The sequence below is a fragment of the Mycteria americana genome, chromosome 2 (assembly GCF_035582795.1).
Source record: "Mycteria americana isolate JAX WOST 10 ecotype Jacksonville Zoo and Gardens chromosome 2, USCA_MyAme_1.0, whole genome shotgun sequence".
NCBI lineage: Eukaryota > Metazoa > Chordata > Aves > Ciconiiformes > Ciconiidae > Mycteria > Mycteria americana.
Genome location: NC_134366.1, coordinates 33,431,397 through 33,443,997, shown reverse-complemented (window position 1 = coordinate 33,443,997; position 12,601 = coordinate 33,431,397). Strand labels below are relative to the sequence as shown.

At 36.7% G+C, this 12,601-nt stretch overlaps 2 protein-coding genes across 13 annotated transcripts in view; one reads left to right on the top strand and one right to left on the bottom strand.

Moving 5' to 3' along the window:
* ANKMY2 (ankyrin repeat and MYND domain containing 2) overlaps positions 1-2,366 on the top strand; it is a 25,029-nt gene extending 22,663 nt beyond the window's left edge. For all 4 annotated transcript variants that reach the window (XM_075492914.1, XM_075492915.1, XM_075492918.1 and 1 more), the window contains one exon: positions 809-2,366. In XM_075492914.1, coding sequence (XP_075349029.1) covers positions 809-1,032 — 224 coding nt within the window. In that variant the 3' untranslated portion in view covers positions 1,033-2,366. The remainder of the gene's footprint in view (positions 1-808) is intronic.
* Positions 1-12,601, bottom strand: part of LRRC72 (leucine rich repeat containing 72) — a 27,838-nt gene that overhangs the window by 1,425 nt on the left and 13,812 nt on the right. For 5 of the 9 annotated variants that reach the window (XM_075492920.1, XM_075492925.1, XM_075492926.1 and 2 more), the window contains 4 exons: positions 11,899-11,988; positions 9,871-10,035; positions 8,570-8,597; positions 6,576-6,985 (listed from right to left, as the gene is read on the bottom strand). In XM_075492920.1, coding sequence (XP_075349035.1) covers positions 6,820-6,985; positions 8,570-8,597; positions 9,871-10,035; positions 11,899-11,988 — 449 coding nt within the window. In that variant the 3' untranslated portion in view covers positions 6,576-6,819. Of the gene's footprint in view, positions 1-6,575; positions 6,986-8,569; positions 8,598-9,273; positions 9,352-9,856; positions 10,036-11,898; positions 11,989-12,601 lie in introns of those variants that run through there. The other 4 variants (XR_012774187.1, XM_075492921.1, XM_075492924.1 and 1 more) reach the window with 4 other exon arrangements.

The following is a 12,601-nucleotide window of genomic DNA, read 5'->3' as shown; positions in this document are numbered from 1 at the left end:
TAGCCAAATGAGACCTTGGCAGGGCTTTGGCAGTGTTGTGGCTAGCTGTGACAATGTTTTCAGCTGGCTGTCAATCATAACAGAGAATAAGAAACCAAGATTAACTCCTTTTGAAGGTGCCAGAGCCATCCACTAGGCTTTCCTCTTTCTCTTCAGAATTGCTGGCATACAACCCCTACTTAGCAGAATCAGGGCAAAAAGTTATTTAACAATTTTTGTCTCTGAAAACATTGCTTGAAAAGTAAAGGTGCAATAGCTGATTCCGTTCCATGCAGTCAGGTTATAAATTTTAGGATGACTCACTTCAACCAAAGTTCATTGTGGCCACCTGTTCATTAGCAAATAATTTCTTCAGTCTGTTATATGCAAAAATGCCTCCTACATAATCAAGTACATGCCTCTTTTTTTTTTTTAAAGAAAAACAAAACTGACCTGTACTCTATGTTTAACCAGCCTGCAGTCATTCTTTGAAAAGCTAACTGTAAGAATAGTGTCAATAAAGCATGTTTGAATTGAAAGTTAAAATAACTGTAGTGTCCTACTCTGCTCCTCTGTATATTAAAAAGAAGTGTGGCAAAATTGAAGATAAATTAATGAGATCTTTGTGTAGGGTTAGTTTCAGAGTAATCTTACACCAACATAAGCAGAACTCTAGTGTCTTAGGTCTTTTTTGATGAAGTTCGGTTAAATTAATCACTTTTGTAATTGATGCAAAAGTTTCCTAGTGTTTATTATTCTTCAGTAATAAAAATGTTTGCTTGCAGATGAGTTCAGTGTTTACTGATGATGCGATTTCTCTTTTGTTTAGATGAAGTGCAACCCGTAGAGGGTAGTTCTACAAGTGAAGAACAGTCAGATCCTGGTCCAGGTGCTACCAAAGGAGTGGATCCAAATCATGCTACTGACCAAACGGAAGAACCTGAATTTACCAAAGAGACGGAGGCACTAGCCCTGCACCCTGAAAGTCCACTGGAAAGTGAGACTGGCTTAGCTGACATTGCTCTTCAAAAAATTCAAGATTCTGAGGAGTAAGAAGAGGGTAGGAAGGGACTAAGAGTTCTGGCTACATTCCTGTACCTCAAGGGTCCTAAAGAATTTTTTATGCTGACCATGTCCGAGTTCTTACAGCATGGCTGTATGGAAAGACAGCATGTCTCTGTTCATTATGAGATGAAATACTGGCTAATTTGTCTTTAAATACTTCAGGTTCTGTTGTAGATTGTCAAAATAGGTATTTACTATCTGATAAAAACTAGAGTGGCATAGATCCATCTGTATGTTTACCAACAGTAAGCATAGTATAAATCTATGAGTATCTGTGGTTAATGAGCCACTTAGTGAAAAATAAAAAGCATTTGATTTGGATTATTCATGTTTTCAGAACCTAAAATCTATTTTAGTTGTAATTTAAATATTTTTTTCTGCAAGTATGCGGAACTGTAGTTAAAAGCATTGGGAAGCCAACTGTTAAATTGCTTTTTTACACTGCTTTCTGAAGCTTTATCTGAAGAAATTCAGTAGCAGTTAAGTTTCTGAAGATAACTCATCTGAATTCTCAACTTTTCATGACATTACTGTAAATATTTTTGACTAGTGAGTGCACAACAATAGTGTCTATTTTGTGGCAGTTTTATTAAATTATACTGCTGCTTCAGATGTCTCGAGCTGACTATGAAATGTGTGTTTCAACAGAATTATTTCAGTATTGGTTTGGTCAAAAATATTTCAAGTTTATCACAGTCTAATGAAGGGAAGACCAGAATGACTTAAAATATTTTGACTGACAACAATAATGGTTTCTAAATCTCAGTTTTCAGGTAAAGATGCCTTAGAGCACACTGGGATGTTGCTTATGAATTATTTCATAAACATAAAAGATGCTTAATACTGTTCATGCTGAACCTGGTCCGACTGAATTAGATGGGAAAATTCATGTGTGAATTGATAGAACTGGGATTTCACTTAGGCTTTCAACTAAATACACTATCTAGAAAATAGCTTCCCTTAACTATGCTGTTTTCACTCAGATTTACTACTGTGTCTCATTAAATCAATGGGAATGCCACAAGCGAAAATATCGCTTGCTGCATAAGGATGGCAAAATTTGAGATTCTCTAATTGTTGGATGAATAACTGGTGTTTTGAACATGGCAATATCCTTCAACTTAGAGGAATAAGGACCATCCTCAAAACAGAGGAAAAATGCTATTAATTTTTTACTATTTAATATCTTGAAAGTTTTTGTTTAATATTCTGAAAACTGTAAGAGTGAGGATACATAAATGCACCTGTGCAGGAATGTACCTGTATTTTAATTTTAAGGATTAGTAAATGGTGAAGAATAAAGGGAAGTTTTTTAAAAGAAGGGAGCTGCGTGGCAATTCTGTTTACTGCATCTATTAATGCCTGTTGGGACACACAGTGACATTCTCATTTGACATGCATGGGCCTCCTGTAGCTCAGGTGTACAAGTTTAATTTCATGACAATTGGCAAGCAAGAGATGCATGCCTGGAACTTAGATATGGAGTCATGATGTAGTCTCCATCCATTCTTGGATCTGGGAATGCAGAAGTGCTGCTGGTTCCCTATTCTACACATAGCATTTGGGGCTCGCAGGGATGCATTGCTCTTTAAGGTTTCCCTGAGAATGCAAGCCCTTGGGGACAAACAATTCAAGATTTTAGAAGTATGGTGAAATCCACAGCACAAATCCAGCTTTCATTCTGCCAGCCAATGCTTTTTCTTGATAAAGAAGAAAAGCCCAAGCACTAAGAGAAAGTATGAACATTGGAAATAGGTGTGAAGTGTGGGATCGTTGACGCAGATTATGGAGTTGCATTTGTTCTCATTCTAACTTGAAAAGGCTTCAAAGTCATTATGAGCAGAGGCTGCCACACTTCCCTCTCTTTGCAGCAAGTCTCGGAGGAGAGCAATTGCAATCCAAGTTAGGGTCCTGGTGTGCACTGACGCTCCAGAGCTACCTCTGCCTTCCTCAGCTTGAGTGGCGACAGCTCTTCTGTTGGAAGATCATGGTCCTGCATAAACTTGGGGTTATGACTAGCTCTTGCATAATCATGAATTGGAGGAAACATCTCGTGACGTTACTTATAAGGAACTTAAAGTAGAATGAAAATTCATATGCAATTTACTGATTCCTTAAGCAAGGCTTTAAGTGACAAGACAGCTGTGGAGTGCAAAGCCAACAGACACACTCTTGCACCTTCAGGGGTGTGTGATTCAAAAGACTTTTCTCCCTTCCACTAGGAAAAATGGAATTCTCCCTTCTTCTCCAGCTGTTTGCCAGATATAAGAACATAGCAGCTGTGAATCTGTCTAGCTTGTTTCATCACAGTTCGTGCTCCCTAGTTTACTTTCAGGCTAAGTGTTTTTTAATATCGACTCTTTTCACCCTCGGAAATCTGATTGAATTAAGAATATATAAAAGCTGCTGAAACTATCTGAGCATATCTTCTAGTGAATTAAATGTTGCATGTTCAAATCAGTTTAGATTTTTGATGCAGGTAGATTTTAAAGGTTTTTCTTCATCTAACTAAAGGGAATTCTCAGCAAAATTTGAAATCACCTTTGTAATTTGAGTATTTCTTCATATATAAATAGGTAACATTATTCCTTTTGCACTAACAGCTCTAAAGCAGACTCAAACCTTTTGACAAAGCTCAAATGGTTGAGTATATGGAAAGCACTGCCTTTTAAGTACGGTGGACATGTTGGCAGTCAGTGATCCAACTTGTCCCTCGTTGGAGAGCATCCAACATTTACAAACTACAAATATGAACAGGGAGCAAACATTACAATGAAGAGCTTCTGGATGCCATGGTAGGGTTTTTTTGTTTAATCTATGTATTCCTGGGACACTTGTGTGCAACAGTGGGAGGGCCAAAAAATCTAAGAGGTTTTGACAGACATTTCACCACCAAAGATTACATATGCTATCCTGGTTTCGGCTGGGATAGTTAATTTTCTTCCTAGTAGCTGGCATAGTGCTGTGTTTTGGACTTAGTATGAGAATAATGTTGATAACACCCTGATGTTTTAGTTGTTGCTAAGCAGTGCTTACACTAGTCAAGGTGTAATGCTCTGCCAGGTGCACAAGAAGCTGGGAGGGGGCACAGCCAAACTGGCCAAAGGGCTATTCCATACCATATGGCGTCATGCTCATATATAAACTGGGGGGAGTTGGCCGGGGGGTAGCGATTGCTGCTCGGGGACTGGCTGGGCATCGGTCAGTGGGTGGTGAACGGTTGCATCACTTGGGGTTTTTTTGTTGTTTTTCCCTAGGTTTTGTGGAACAAACAAAATGACCCATTGTCTTCTCTGAGCCCATCTATATGCTCAAAAAGATCACAAGAAGTCATGTTAAAATTCTTTAACAGTTACTCCTGTAAAACATATATTTTCTTTTCAAAAGCTATATTATTTGGGGAAAATGTTAAATTAGTTGTTAAAAAAGATTCTGTAATAAAATTCTTTATGTTGAAACATTGCATTGCAGCATTCTCTGAGCAGAAAACTGAAACAATGCTTCATTTCACTTTAATTTTTCTTTAATCAAAAGAAGACAGGGCAAAAAAATATTCCAGGCCAGAAATACTGTGCCTCTAATTTGATCCAAAAATTTGAAATCAATGAAATTTACTCTGAAATGATATTGCTTACTACCTTAGTCTAGCTCCAAGTGGAATACAGTCTGCTTTCAGAGAAAAATCTCTTAAATTCAGCCTTTTCCATGTCTTTTAGGACATGTAAAATCTACAGATTCTGGGATTGTGAAATTGCTGCTATGGAACAATTACATCATGGACTGCATCCGTGAGCATAGTCAGCTGTCAGAGTTCAAAAGACTCAAGACTAACTAGGGATTACACTTACTAAATCCTAATGGACAGTTACTTAGAGAGGACCTCTTTAAGAAAACATGTTAGCCGAAGCTTAGTTTGGTCTAGCTTCTCTGTAGACTGATTCAATTTGAGAAATTAAATATTCTTGAAACCTAATCAAAACCAAGGTGTTGATCTACCTTTTAAAACCACAAAGATGCGGCTAATTTAAGGGCATTTACAAAATACATGGAACTTTAAGCAAAAAATAGGGAAGTTGAAATCAAAAAGGAAGGAATCTAACCTCAAAAAGGTGACAGGAATTATGACATTTAGCAAAGATAAAGTCCTGTATCTGGGATGCAGTAATCCCAAGCAGCAGTACAGACTGGGATCTGTCTGTATCTGCCAAAAAGAACCTGGGGGTCCTGGTGGACAGCAAGCTCACCTGGAGCCAGCAGTACGCCCTGGCAGCACCAAAGGTAAAGGTGCCATGTATTGGTGAAGACAAAAGTATAGTACAGCTGGCAGATCAAAAGTGTAATTATTCCACTTGACTTGGCAGTTGCTAGGCTGCACCTGGAATACTGTGTCCAATTTGGTCAACTCAGTTTAAGAGAGACATTAAAAAAGCAGAGAGGTCCAGCAGGGGTGCCACCATGATGATCAGAGGGCTGGAGGAATTTGGTTTGTTCAGCCCAGAGAAAGATGACTTGGGGAGATCTAATCACAGTCTTACAATACCTAGAGGTAGTTATAGAGAAAATGGGGGGATGCACAGTGACAGGACAATAGCCAACAAAGCCAAGTTGTTGCAGGTGAAATTCCACCTGATTATAAACTGCTCTGGAGTGCAATTAAACACTGAAAGAGATTGCCAAGCAATGGTGGTACCTCCCTCACTGGAAATACTTGACTCACCTTGACAGGGCACTGGATAACTAATCTCAAAACCTGCTTTCAACAGGAAGGTGGGACTAGATAAGCTCCAGAGATCCCGGCCAACCTAGACTCTCCTGTGACTCTGTGCTAACTTAGGAGAGAAAGAAGGAACTCAGAAGACAAGCCACAGGCTGAAGAAGGGCTTTGATATGTCATATAGCATTGACTTTAAGCCTTTGGCAGAATGAAGGGAGAAAGGTGTGAGGAAATGCATTATTTTCCATCTATATGCACATCTTCCACTAGCTTCCTTAGTGGTAACAGGTTAACAGGTAACTTCTAAAGAAGCTGAAAGTGTCAGGTGTAGTGCTACAGCATTGTGTGACCCATGTGGTTATAAAAGAGAGTGTGTTAAAACCAGTCGGCAGTCTTGGGGCAGTGCATTGTGTATGGCAAGTCCTGTCTCTCCAAAAGGACCAGTTAGCAGAGGCGTGCATCCTGGGAGCGTATTAGCAGCCACAGACAAGAGCTAGATATCGGCATGCTTAAAAGCTCATGGTTCCACTGTATTGAGACCAAATGAGTATCCTCATAAAACTAAGAGTTTTCAGTGCATTCATGTGGCACACAAATTAGCAAATTGAAACTTTATCCCTCACAGAAATGAGAAAAGTTTAATGGTTGCTTTCTCATATCTTTGTTTTGAGGGAGGAAGACAAATTACTGCTAGTGAACATGGTAAGTCTAATTCTCCAGTAGAAACTGTATGGAATGAAATTATTTATCCTTAGTTTCTTAAAAATTAACTTGCTGTTTAGCTTTAATAATTTCGGATAGCACAAGTATGGTAAGAATTGCATTCCAAGCAACTTTTATTGTAATATTGCCACTATTTATAATTTGTTTTCTTAATTTCTTCACTCTCCATATTACATATCTGATGATAAAGGAATGTTACACTAATACTTTTTTTGCTGGAAGTTCATTTAATTAGATGCATGTTTTAGTGTACTTGTTTTATAGAGATATTAACTTACTTAAGAGGCTTATCTTCACACCAGAGAGAGGAATAATTTTTTTCTTAAGGAAGAAAGCACTCATCTAAATTGGATTGTCAGCTTCTCATGGGGTTCTTCCACTTTGTTTTCAAGCCGTCTTTCTTGGCAGGTGGCTACTTTGTTCCAATCAACAGAGGAAAATTCCATTAGAGATCTTGTCATTGCCCGTAGTAAAACGGCATCTTCGGGGTTCTCAAATGGTACTCTGCAAAAAGAACAAAGCAAATGCGCATTATCTGAATGTTTCCAAACTACTTGGGAGCTAATTTACTAGAGTTGCTGTGTAGGAAGTGAAGTTAGATGTCATAATGACACTAAGAGCGAGGATTTGAAAATTTTAAATGTTTGGAAGGCTTCCTTCTGTTAACAAATTTAAGAAAGCAAAACAAAATGAGAAAAAGTCAGAATCACAGGATTCTAATGAAAAGAAATCATGCCATAAATTATTTAAAATACATTTATAGTAGACTTTAAAATGTTTTGTTTTCACTGCTTTTTTTTTCCCCCACAAAAATTATAATTGTTGTATACTTTTAATGCTCTGATTCAATGGAAATCATAAAAATAATTTTATTATTTCATAATGCTATGATACCCATTAATGCAAATGCATATTTATTTCAACATGGATCTTTTAACTAGCCACCACACAAATATCCCTTCTCTAAGCTCTGAATCCAGAACACTGTGAGCTTGTGTTGTTCATGTATCCTGCCACAGCTGCAGTCTGGGAGAGAAATGTGGCAGACTCACAACATCAGTGCAGAACTGACAAGGACTTCATGTTAGACCAAAACCATTTGACTCCAATACAATATTAAAATCTGATCTTATAAGAACTTACTTACTTCATAAAGACGTACTTGTAGCAACACACACCTAATATAAACCATGTGACTATTTCCACTGAGTATAACACACTTTGTCATGAAAAGGTACCTTGCAAAGCCTAAGCATCTACATAAGATGGAGAGGAAGCTGTGCATCCATTGTATCAATGAGGACAGCTAACTCCACTGAAAGCAGGTAAGAATTCATTTTTAAACATAAATTAGCTTGATTGTAAAGAGCTGTACTCAAAGCAAGTAGCTATATAAAATCAAATTGCTAAAGGATATCATGATATGTAGGTTTTTATTATTTCCTTTAATAAATTTTTCAAATATTTTCACATGTAAAGCTAGAAAGTAAAAACAAGCCTGATATCTGAAGTTTGTAAATTTACTCTTACAAAGATAGCATCTAAAAATGTCATCACATTAAAATGCAACCTTTATACTGCCTCAATCCAGACACAGAGATAACAGGGTTAAGTTTTACATCTATTTCTGTGATTTTGAAACCCCACAGAATAAAAGTAACATCAAGTACAGACTAAAAGAGTTTCATTCTACAAGTCATAATATTTTCCAGAGAGTATGTATTTTTGAACAGCCAGTCAGGAGAAAGTTTTCTGGCATAGAACAGCTATTCTGATGCTCTAATACTTAGAGTGTCCTTTTTCTAGTCATCGGTATTTGATCTTATAAATAAATAGCATTTTTATATACCCATTTCCAAATGTGAAATACCTTTCAATATTAAATTTCAGACAGCAGTGGGTAGGTTGTCTCATCAGAATAGTATGGAGTTGCAACTATGTTAAATACAAAGACCAGAAATTTTTTCAAAAGCTCATTTTTACTGGATGTTTTCTCTGGTTAGGGTATTTTTTAGGCATGAGAAGAGGAAATTCAGCAAATGCTTCAGAGATGCAAAAGAAAAAAAGAAAATCCAAAAAATTACTTACTTATTTGTGTGATTTCCAAATTCACAACCTATAACAAAAAGTTCAGATTAAGACATTAATGGTTGTACAGCATTTTGGTGTTATAAAAGTATAAAAACCAATGACTAATGGGTGATTAGCTGAAGATTACCATCCTGATCCTAAATTACTTGTTCAAATGAACTGAAAACTAGCAGATGATTTGAAATGTTCAAGATCATCTTTTATTAAATTACTGTGGAAACAAGTATCTGTTGGGGGTTAAGTTTATGTAGTTTTTGTATTTTATTTCCCATAGACATACATATCCATGCCTTTTTTTTTTCTTTCACAGAAAAATGATGCCACTATCTATATATGTGAATGATTGCATGGTAGAGATAAAGACAATTGTTTGTCTACTTTGATAATTATCAGCAAAACAAATTAATTATTAAATATGATGAAACTATCCTTCTTTCCCCAACCTTTTCAAAATTATTCTTAAATACATTGCTTTCAGGTTTACTGTTGTGATGTATACATTCAAAAAAAAAATTGCAGGTATTTTACAACTGTTCCAAACTTCACCTACTGTTTAAAATGCTACTGTTTGAGTCTTCTGTGCACAATATTGTTTTTCTTATGTTTAAAACATCAAAAAAGCAGACGAGATTGTGTGGGATTTCAAGGTTTGTTCTGGGTTGTCATACGGTACAAGTCACAAGGCTCCAGGTGGTATTCACCTGCCTTCTTGTGCCAGGATGTGATGGATGCACTCTAAATCACTCATTTGCGACACAGGATCATGCTGTCTTCCAGATCTGAATGTTTTAAGAACTCTAAAAATTACTTTATATGCTATTATAAGACATCATTAAAATATTCTCAGCTTGGAAAGCATAAAAAGGAATCTGCTTACAAAACTGGGTAAGATATGTAAAATTTAAAACACTACTTAGAAGTACTTTCTTCAAGAGATTATTTTATAAAAGCACTAGAGGGCATCAAAACTCTATGCTGCTGATCACTGTCTGAGACTCAGCCTAGAAGTGTATTAATTAGAAAAAAAAGAAATTTTGTTTGTTCAGCTATCTTTAAAGACAATTCTGTAACTATAGGGAGTAAGTAGAACTTATCTGCCACAATACTGTTAGTAGAAGGATTCATTTGTTACCTGTTGCTGCTACTAGTACTTACTTTATGATGCAATTTGGTTGAGTTCCTGATGCCTTTATACTTTATTACTAAAATCAAGAACTTTTTATCAAATTAATGAAAAGAACTTTTTCTAATTCAAATCACCTTAAAATGCATGCTTTTCCTTACATTATTATAAATACCTGAGGGCATCATCAGTATTCTGGCTGGTTGAGTGCATCTGCTAGATCCCACTGTAGTCCCCAGGGGTGTATTTACTCTCTTTCCAAAAGCTATTGACTGCATGACACAAGACCTTTTGCGGTTATAAAGATGAAGTGCTGACTCCCTTTCTCTTTGTGTAACTGCTGTGAAAAGGGATATAAAAAAATTATTTTTTTCTATCAACTTAAATGGCTGGTATTATCTACCTGCATGCAGAACTTAATTCACTTTTTTTGTGCAGAGTTTTGTAACAACAGCAGTGTAAACGTGCATAATTTCACAACAATTCAAAATGGGAATGTGGAGTGATACTTCCTAAGGCTTTAGGGTGAAGCCCTGTCCAATAAAATACATTTTTCTTTTGAGTGCAGTAGGATCAGAAGTTTTAAACCAAGAAACTAGAAAGCAAGACTCTTCATACCACTTAAATGAGATCTACTGCAGAAGTCAGTAAAGATTTGGAAGTTCTTTTATGAATAGCAAAACCAAATCCTGGTTCAAGGCCAGTTCAATTCCCATTGCTCAATTACAGAGAAAACTGTAGGAGTGCAATCAAAAGAAAAGCTTCAAATTTTCCTGTTTTGCACGTTAATTCAAAAATAGCTTTAAATTTTAAATAAAGAGTTTGAGACTGTTAAGTCAAATAGAGGATTTTAACTTCAGTGATATGAACTGCATACTAATCTAGTACTTCAGCTATGCAACCAAAGTGAGCTAAAGGTTTAGAACAAGTAACTAACTCTGGCAGAAGCATTTTGAATTCAGGGAAGTTTTTAAGTCATGGTGTCTAAGGGACCAATTAGGAAGGAACTGCAGTAGTCATGCCCGGAGGTAACAGAAGTGTGAGCACGTCTTGTGTAAAGGAGACAGCCAGGACTATGCTGTGGTAATGTTCCACAGATGGTGAAGAAGCTTTGTAATGTTATAGTTTACTAAATAGAAAGTCCAGGGTACAGCCTGATACAAATTAATGCCTCAAGTCTTAGTCCAGGACTGATTACAGTATAACTGTATTTAGATTAAGTCCAGGAAGTTTTACCAAAGTGTTTCTAGAGCTGTAAATGCAACACGTATTTTCCAGCACATTAAGCTTCAGTCGTAGCTCCCTAGTCAAAAATGATCATTAGTGAAACAGCCTGACAGACGTGCTAAGCACAGATGTAACACAAGACCAAATATTCAAGAGACTGGAGGTACCAATGCAAAATGAATGTGTAAGCAAATGGCCATGCGATCAGATCCAGCAGCTCCTCATCAACCCCTGCCACATGCTGTTGGCCCATCCACCAGCTTTCCTTCATGACAGAGCTACACAGTCTGCCAGCACCTGCAGATGTCCTGTGGCTGCCTTGCTCAAGTCCTGCATCCTGATTCTCCTAAAGCAGTCCTGAGCAGGTTTTCAAGATTACATTGTTTCTCCTTGCTACTTTCTTACGAGCTAGAGCTGGGGTAGGAATCAACACCTTTCTCAGTGCTCTCCAGTCATTTTCACTCCTCTTACCAATCACATAGGTCTCCAAACACCAGAGACAAAAATCACCAAGGTTGATTTTCTGGGTCCACTGTGGCACGTCTATGGATGGACTGATTTATCATCTGGCTATTCTTAAGACAATTTTTTTTTTCTGTAGAATTTAGAGTAGACAAGCTGTGAAAGATCTCTTGATGATTTTTGAAGATTTGTATTTGAAAGCTTGGTCAGCATGTACCTCATCAAGAAATACATATTTAAACTGTACAGAAACATGTAGATAGCTGAGGATATTATCCATATCTAAGTAAACATGCTCATCCATGTGAATATACCAGTTTGAATGCACAAATGTAGGTACATGTTTCTAAGCATAGGCTTTTATCTGTCTTTCGTACCCAAAAATATATAGACCAAGATACAAGATAAACATACATGTAAAAGAACAGGCAAGATTAATTCACCTATTTTTCCAAACTGATTAAAATCAAAAGCAACTGTCAATGCTTTGTGAGAAGAGGAAAGCAATCCTTACACTTCCTGTCAAGGAGCTGTACTGAAGGAAGGAAATATATCACATAAAGCCGGTAGTCTGGGTCTTGTGCCAGAGGGTTATGGAATAGGTCTGCAAAAAGTATACAGAAAAAACAAACAACATCACAAAAAAAACCAAACCCAGCAAAAAAACCCAACTTAGCAAGGCAGGAAAATTAAAGATCACTAGTAGCCAAAGATTTTGTACAAAATATTATCAAATTAAAATTGTTCTTATGCTAGGTAAACAAAGCACAGTCTCTTTACACATGCAAAATTACTCCACTAAACACAGACTGCAAGAATTGGCTTATTGCAGAGTATGCAAAATACCACAGGCAAGAATTGAGTAACAGTGCGATCATGCACTCCAAACCTATGAAGGTTTTTTTTTATTTTTTATGATATACAGACAAAAACACTAAGAGTTTGCCTTGGATTTTCTTATCTATTATTAGGTGATGCCTATTTTAAATAATAGTAGTGTTTTAGGTGTGACAGCTTAAAGGTAAGACACAAAATTTGTAGGGGGAGAGAGTTATTAAAACCAGACGAGCTTTAGGACACCTAAGGCTTTACCATAGCTGATATAAAGTTTTTATCCCATAGACACAATACAAAATGTAAATACCCAGTCTTCTGATGTTTTGACACATGATGAGTTTGAAAACTCAAGAAACTTAAAGAGTAAAATGTCTGAAAGG